At 34.4% G+C, this 8,671-nt stretch overlaps 1 protein-coding gene across 1 annotated transcript; it reads left to right on the top strand.

Moving 5' to 3' along the window:
• The first annotated feature begins 497 nt into the window (after positions 1 to 497).
• Positions 498 to 8,411, top strand: LOC114323221 (homeobox-leucine zipper protein ROC8). Its single transcript, XM_082867923.1, has 10 exons — positions 498 to 714; positions 1,332 to 1,449; positions 1,554 to 1,745; positions 1,981 to 2,541; positions 2,672 to 2,773; positions 3,028 to 3,255; positions 3,372 to 3,552; positions 4,271 to 4,539; positions 4,665 to 4,754; positions 7,986 to 8,411. The coding sequence occupies exons 1-10, from the start codon at positions 575 to 577 to the stop codon at positions 8,409 to 8,411; spliced, it is 2,307 nt and encodes a 768-aa protein (XP_082724049.1). The 5' UTR covers positions 498 to 574.
• Positions 8,412 to 8,671: the final 260 nt, after the last annotated feature.

Below are 8,671 nucleotides of genomic sequence, written 5' to 3'. Positions count from 1 at the left end.
AATGGGTGTGTTTATAATTTACCTTTATTTTTTTAACATAGAAAATCCAACTAAATTTTGCTCCACAAAAAAATAAAAAAATGTAAAAAGTATATTAAAAAAAAATGGAATTGAATATTTTGACATATTTGGTTGCTTCCTTATATGTAGCAAATCCGTGTTCACATTAAGATTTTTAGGATGTTATGTTACTCGGAGTGTCAACTCGTAACACATGACCCTTTTTTTTAATTACAAGAAAAACCAAATATCATCTTTCTTTCTTTTTTTTTCATTTTTTTTTTTTTTTGAAGGAGAAATATTGTCTTTAATGTGGCTAATTTAATGGGATTCGTTGGTTCCTGCTTGTAAATGAGATTAAATTGTCCTTTTGTGGAAATTCTATATAGACAGACAGACAATGTACATCTTGGTGTGGATACGATGTCAAAAACCAGGTTAAATACAGTGGGGTACTCTTGTTTCAACTCTTACGTCACGTAGTAGTATGTGAGAATGATATATATATACATGAGGCTGAGTGATTAAGTTAACCAACCCATATTCTTGTCTGAACCAGGAGAGAGAAAGTGAAATGAAAATGATGGACTTTGTTGGTTATGGAAGTAATAATGCTAATGGGTCTGGAGAAGAACAAGAGGCAGGCTCCAGTTCTCGCAAAAACAAGAAACACTATCATCGCCACACTGCTTACCAGATACAACAGCTTGAGGCGTAAGATCCTTTTTGTTTTTTGAAGAGTTTGTTTAGGTTTCATGTCTATGGCCATCTTGGAATCTCTGGTTTTTCTTGAGATAATCGATATGAATTTTATGACTCTAGGGCCTTGGATTGATTATCATTGGTTTGTCTTAATGGTAGTTTTTATTTTATTTTTTTCTCTTTCTCTATTCGGTATCACGTTTAGGGTTTTGCATTTGATTAATTAATGATTTTTTTTTTTTTTTCATCCATGTCTTTGTGTTGTGTGTCTATGGTTAATGACAATGAATTCATCAAAGGATATTTTTATCATTAATCTACAGCCGCCAAGTATTTACGCAGTACTGTTATACATTTTTCGTCAACTTTCTGATGCAAACTCTTTTAAATGGATCTTTGGTGATGCATTCATTGGTTTTGAATTTGTTTGGCCAATGTTTTTTTCAATTCAACATAGTTTTCTTATTGGTGATTGGTCTGATCTATTTAAATCTATGAATGGGCTCTTACTTTCCTCTTGCTTTTCTCTCTCTCTCTTGATTTCTTGAATCTTGATATATAGTTTTTTTTTTTTTTTTTTGATCGGCAAATCTTGATATATAGTTAATTAATGTGTTTTTTGGATGAAGGTTCTTCAAGGAATGCCCACATCCAGATGACAATCAGCGGCGTCAACTGGGCAGGGAATTGGGGCTTGAGCCAAAGCAGATCAAGTTTTGGTTTCAGAACAAGAGGACTCAAACAAAGGTGCTCTCTTTTTATCATTCTGAACTCCTGCTTACGTCCAAGAGCATGTGTGTTTTAGGCAAAATTTTCAGCATAACGGTGATTCATCTTTCAATAATTTTCAGGCTCAGAATGAGAGAGCTGATAACAATGCTCTTAAGGTAGAGAATGAAAAAATCCAATGCGAGAACCTTGCTATCAGAGAGGCTCTCAAAAATGTGATATGCCCGACTTGTGGTGGTCCACCCTTTGGGGAAGAAGAAAGACAACTTGATGTGCAAAAACTGAAGATGCAAAATTCCCATTTAAAACAAGAGGCTAGTTCATCTGTTCCTTCATAGTTAATTTAGGGTTGGAATGATTGTCGTGGTTGTACTTTTTTGCATCAATATATTGCTCTTTACTCGCGGCTAGAAAAAGAATAATTAGGGTTTTGGACAATTTTTATTCTTCTATTCCACTATGATTAACTTAAAAGGATTTTTTTTTTTTTGATCGGCTGTTTTTCTCGTTGTTTTTATTGATTGATTGTTGTATGCTTTGGCTTTGTAGTATGAAAGAATGTCCCACCTTATTGCCAACTCCCTGGGAAAACCAGTTGCGCAAATTCAATCATTGAGCTCAATGGACTTCCAATCACAGACAAATATATTAGGTTTCCCAGCAAGTCAAGGGATATTGGGAGGCTCTTCTTCTAATTCCATTGATCAGCTTCAACATCAGTTTCAGCAACTTGATGACCATATTGGGAATTCAAACAATAACAATAATTCCACAAAGCAACAACAGATGCAATACCCGTTAATAAATGATTATGGGAACAACAAATTTGAGATGGAAAAAATGGCCATGATTGATACAGCAGTAAGTGCCATGGACGAACTGATCAGGCTTTTGCAAGTAAATGAACCGGTGTGGATCAAGTCCTCCTCCCCGGTTGATCATGATGGTAACAGCCGAAGATCATCATATCTTCTTCACCGTGACAGCTATAACAAGCTTTTCCCAAGGTCTATTCACTTTAAAAGTTCCACTGCCCGGATGGAGTCATCCAAAGATTCCGGTGTGGTTCCAATGAGTGCAGTGCACTTGCTCGACATGTTTCTAGACTCGGTTTGTTTGGTTTCATCCTCATAACTCTCCCTGCCTCCTCTCTTATCTATCATGCATATCACATGTTTTATTTCTTCTTACAGACTTACTATATATTTACATTATGTGAGTAAATGCTTTAATTATGCAGAATAAATGGGTGGATCTTTTTCCTACAATAGTTACAAAAGCAAGGACAATTGAAGTAGTTGATACCAGAATGTTGGGAGATCAAGCCGGATCTTTGCAGCTGGTAGGTAGTAGTAGTACTAAACATCCATTTATATATATATATATATATATTTTTTTTTGATCGGCAAAGAAAACTTTATTGATGAAGCACGTACATGGTACAATGGGAAACATCAATAAAGAGGAGCTAAGAGCTAAATGAAGCTCAAACCTCCAGTTGGTGAGAGACCGACAAGAGGGAAAAAGGAAAACAGATGTATATGTATATATATATATAATGAGATTTTCATTCTTCATAACAATTAATTGATACAGATGTACGAACAAATGCATATATTATCACCTCTTGTGGCGCCTCGAGAATTCTACTTCCTCCGATACTGTAGAGAAGTGGAGGCAAGTGTGTGGATGATGGTTGATGTATCATATGAATATGATTGCTCCAAATTATCAAAAGACCCAGACCCTCATGGTTCGCCTCTACGATCGTGGAGGCTTCCTTCCGGTTGCATGCTTCAAGATAAGCCTAATGGATGTTGTGAGGTCAGTGCTTGTAGAATAAAAAGACAAAAAAAAAAGAGATTTGAAATGGATAATTATCCCTAGCCATAAATAGCATGTTATTGATTTGTAATTTATATTCCCTCTTCTATTGTTAGGTTACATGGGTGGAACACGTGGAAGTGGACGATAAATCCCAAACTCATCGTCTCTATAGAGATTTAGTATGTGGTGGTTTAGCATATGGAGCCCACAGATGGATCACCACTCTTCACCGGATGTCTGAGAGATTAGCATACTTAGTAGGGGCATCCTTACCTAGACATGAACTCGGAGGGGGTACTTACTTTTTGCAAACTCTCAAACATACTCATTATTATTAGTTTTTTATTGTGTTGTTTTCTTTTTGGTAATGTTTTACTAACCTTAATAAAATAATACTTTCTATTCAACAAAAAAATAAACCACCCCAGCCCTACCCTCCCTCGACCCCGGCTGAAGACATATAGAGTCACTGGTGGAAGGCGATTGGTGGAGTGGTAGTGCCATGGTGAGGTCCTGGTGGTAGTTCCATTCAGGAATGGAGTTATAAGGAAGATGATGTGGCAATGGGAATGATGGTGATGGAAGAGAGAGAGAGAGAGAGAGAGAGAGAGATTAGAATTAGGGTTAGACATTGTTTTTGCTATTTTCAAGCAATGCATTGTTTGGGAGGCTTGTATATTATTTAGAAGAAGTCTAGTTTAGTTGCACAGTAGTGTTGTCACAAAAGTTAAATTAATTTTTGCTAACTATCTTCTAATGTAAATTAATTAATAATATATTAGATTATATTCTAGGTGATAAAAAAAAAAAAAAAGTAGCTAAAAAACTACAATTGTTGATATCATCGGATTCCATTTGTTGACCTAACGGTAGATTATAGATAGGGCATTTTATTACGTAGATATAAACTTCAAGAGATTGAATGTAATTTTGAGAATGTGAGAGAGTTACATATATTTTTTTATAAATCACAGGGGATTTATTCGTGATTCAACTTCTTTTTTTAACTCAGTGTTCGATATACCAGAAGGAAGAAAAAGCATAATGGACCTATCCCAGAGAATGGTAAAGAATTTTTGGAAAATGCTGAGCATGTCAGGTAAACTAGATTTTCCTCATTTGTCAGAACTGAACAATAGTGGAATTCGAGTCTCCGTTCGCCAAAACAATGAAATAGGTCAACCCAGTGGCATGATTGTCAGTGCTGCTTCCTCTCTGTGGCTCCCTCTATCATCCGAGACTCTCTTCAATTTCTTCACAGACGAGAAAACACGACATCAGGTTCATTTCATTTTATATTCTACTAGTATAGTAACAAACAATTTTCATCTAGAAAATAATCATAATAATGCATTGCATGGGTGGCCTCAAGTGTTTAAATTTTATTCTTTTTATCAATGTAATAGTGGGATGTGCTCTCGAATGGAAACCCAGTGAATGAAATTGCACATGTCTCGTATGGAACTCACCCAGGAAATTGTATATCGATTATCCAGGTAATTGCATTTCTACTTAATTTCCATTGTTGTGTGGAGTGTTGTAGCGGTTATTCATTGGATTCGCAATTTAATATCTTCTTCAATGAGTAAAGAAAATAAATAAATAAATGTTCAGTCATATGCTGTGAAATATATTGGGGGCAATAGAAGATTAAAATTTGCTAGAAAATGAGTATACATGGAGATATACGATTATAGGAACCTTACAGATCGCTGATCAAAAAAAAAAAAAAAAAATAGGAACCTTACAGATCTTTTTCAATATAAAAATACTGACTCAAATATGCCTTTTTAACTTGCAATATTTACCATAGAACGTCCATAAATAAAGGTACATAAAAGATTATAGTCAATATATCCAATTTACTGTCCAGGACTTTCTGACCAATTTAAAGCAAGTCAGATACTGTTTGGGGAGTAATTCTGTCCTGTGTGGCTAATTTAGATCTCTGTGTGCTAATGGTTTTTCTTGGAGTTCATCTGTTGGTGTCTTTGTGCTGTTGGAGTTCATCTGTTGGTCTTTTTGTGCTGTTAGGTTGGTGTCTTACCAACTTTTGCTATTAGATTTTTTGTGCTCTTTGCTCCTTCCTTTTTATTGATGATTGTCAATGTTTTTCTGCTTGATCATTATCAATAAAATTCCTTTTGGCTGTTTCAAAATATATATATATATATATATCGAATTTAATTATATTCTAGAAAATTGTGGATTCAATTTTCAACACCCCTCTTTTTTTCTTTCTTTTTTGATTAGTAAAAGGAAATTTTATTGATGAAACTGCATATGTACATATTAGAAATACATCAATAAAGAGGACGACAAAGGCACTAAGAAATCAACCCAAACTTAAGCTAACACCAACCTCAGGTGTTGCAGCTTTGTGTTTTCTTGTGTTTTTTTGTTTTGTTTATTATTTTGCTCTGTCTGTTGGTTTCTCACCAACTTAGAGCTTGGTGTTGGTGCTAGCAGATAATTTCGTGTGCATTGAGGTGCCAACCTAGTTGGGATCTTCGTGTTTCACGTGATGCCTTTTGCACCCTCCTCTTTATTTATGTATGTCCCCATACTTTGTATGTTTCTTCATCAATAAAGTTTTCTTTTGTTGATAAAAAAAAATGTTGGTGGGATACCAATTTTCTTATTTTATGCCCAAAAAATATTTCAGTGAACTATAAAGAAGATTGATTAAAAACAAAATGGTGGGTTTAGGGGTTTCCAATGGCAGTTGGGTGCTACAAGGATGGTTTATGGGGCATGAGGTTGAGATTGTCGAGAGAATGTAGGAATGGGGTGGGGCTAGCAGTTGAAGGTGGTTGAATATGGGGAAGTATTGATAAGGGCTAGCTAGGTAGGGTGGGAGGTGGTTTGGCAAGGTGAATGATGGGTAATATGGTAATTTTATCTTGTATGTTAACTGTGTTAAATGGCTCATCAAAAGAGGAGTCTGTAATTTTTTAAACCGCAAGGAGAATTTATATTTTATCCAAACCTCTTGAGATATATTTATAATTTACTCATAATATTTTAATTTGCTCCGAACAGATTCTCAATCATTTGAAATATGTTCTGCAAACTTTTCTAATCTACCTTCATTTATCTTAGCATTTCATCCATTCTTATGTCACTTTGTTGAATCACTATGTTTGTCCCAACTTGGTTAGCTTCCCATTTTCTAAAAATTGTGTGCCCTTTTTTGCACTTCCATGACCTTTCATACTTCTTCCTAGGGTGTCTTGCCCTTTTTCATTTTTTCACATGTACAAAATGCCTATTTTTGTCCCAACTTCCAGGTGTCTTTTGACAAACTCATTTTCATTTGTAGAGTAACACTAGATGAAGCAGTTGTTAGTAACACCCAATTTCTCATTCTTTTTTTTCGAGACGAACATTTTTTATTTATTCTCAATGAAACAGTTGTTAGCTTATGAATTTTATTTTTTTCCTTTCTTATTTTGCCTTTTTTGGACCTTGGATAGCACTTGCCAAGTTTTTATTTTCTAAAAAGAAGATTTTTTTTAAAGTTAAATATTAAAATAAAAATAAAAAATAAAAACTCTTTGATTTTGGATCATGCGTGATTTTTGGACTTCTTTTCAAAAAAATGGTTTGAGAAAGTTATTTGGGAGTCTAGAAAAAATCCAAGCGGTTTGGAAAATAACCACCTTGATACCAAATTTGTTGGATGTAGCAAAAGCATAAAATAAACAATATAATAGAGGGTGCAAGGATGCATGGAGATGTTTGTCTATAGAAATCATACAAAGCTATTTGATATAACCTTTTAAGGCGATTAGAACACTTATTCAAATATATCAATATATTTATATTACTTTTGACTTATAATAATGATCATATAATGCCTTTCCTTTAGGACTATATAAAAAATTTTAGTCTAATTTATCTCATATTTCATAATTTTATGCAACTTTTCTTATGAGTGCATTTACTTCAAAAAGTGAATCCTTTTGGAATGAAATCATTTTATCTTGTGACATTTTTCAAAATTTTGTCACTAAAGGTCTTTTTTTAATATAAAAAATTTGGAGCGAACTTTTAGTAACAATTCTCTTGACGATAGTAATTGGTTTAATAATGTTTTTGGCATTGGAGATAAAGAGTTGGTCCCTAAAATCCTTTTATGTTGTAGTGTCTAGACAATATCGATTGGGCTTGCCTTTTAGTGCCAACTTAGGTAGAATCATTTTGTTTTACTTTGATACTCTTCACGTTCACTCTCTTTATTGATGTTTGTCATGTGTCTTGTATTCTGATTGTCATCACTAAAGCTTTATTTTACTAATAAAAATAAATAAATTATTGTCTTATATTTGCACTTAGCTATAACTCAACATAGATGTAAAAACAAAAATGCTTATATATATATATATATATATGTTTTTATCGCATTTTCACTCTTTATGCTTATAGAAATTGATATTATAATAACATTTCTACTATTTACAATGTATCAAGTGCTTATCCCTTTAATTCAACTTTTCTTAAGGAAAGTTGAACTCATAACATCCCTCTAATTCAAATCCCCCTTGAGTTTGTCACTACAAAGTCATGGAAGTTGTTTGGTTGATTCAGAGAATGAAACATAAACTAGTTTAGTTTTTGGTTCCATGTGAGATCTAAAAATGCTTTCATGTTTGTTGATCACTTGTCTATTTGAATTATCAATTTGTTTTTAATGCATGGTTACTAACAGAGTGTACGTAAATTAGCAGTCGTTCGCCTCCAATGATAACAGCATGCTGATGCTTCAGGAGAGTTGCACAGAGCCTATGGCGGGTTCAGTGATAGTGTATGCCCCAATAGACTTCCCAGCCATCAAGTCAGCAATAAGCGGCGATGACTCCACAAACATACCCATACTTCCATCAGGCTTGATAATCTCGAATGATGGCCGTCCTCCTCCTCCTCCTCCTCCTCCTCCTCATCATCATGACAAAGCAGCTTCAACGAGCACAGGTGGCGGTGGTAACAAAAGGTCCGGTGGTTCGCTTCTCACGGTGGTTTTCCAGATTCTGGTATCTAATCACTTACATTCAAAGCAACTCAACATGGAGTCTGTGGCTATTGTCAATACCCTTGTCAGCTCCACTGTCCAGAAAATAAAGGCTGCCTTGGATTGCTCTAATGTGGATTAATGACCACCTATGTTTTAGCTAGCTGTTTTAATGTTTTATTGTGCAAAGATTGCTACTTTATAGTAGACATATTTGAAGGATTTTTCTTCTTTTCTTGCTTTTGCTTCAAAATACATTGGGCTGTTTTTAGACTTCACAGATACATTGGGTTGTTTTTATGTTGATGCCTTTGTTTGTCTCTTGTTTAGTACCTTGTGGGTTGGATTTATTGTATGCATCGCTGGTAGTAACTTTATCTTTGCCTTCATTTGAAATGAAGT

The sequence above is a fragment of the Camellia sinensis genome, chromosome 1, assembly GCF_055761805.1.
Source record: "Camellia sinensis isolate YWXY chromosome 1, ASM5576180v1, whole genome shotgun sequence".
NCBI lineage: Eukaryota > Viridiplantae > Streptophyta > Magnoliopsida > Ericales > Theaceae > Camellia > Camellia sinensis.
This window is presented reverse-complemented; position numbering and strand designations above follow the sequence as displayed.

Bases quoted from the DNA above. Each gene is read 5' to 3' on its own strand.
- LOC114323221 (XM_082867923.1), top strand. From the start codon at position 575: ATGAAAATGATGGACTTTGTTGGTTATGGAAGTAATAATGCTAATGGG. The intron at 715-1,331 runs GTAAGATCCTTT...TTTTGGATGAAG, and splicing joins CAGATACAACAGCTTGAGGC to GTTCTTCAAGGAATGCCCAC. The intron at 2,542-2,671 runs GTTTGTTTGGTT...TTAATTATGCAG, and splicing joins TCGACATGTTTCTAGACTCG to AATAAATGGGTGGATCTTTT.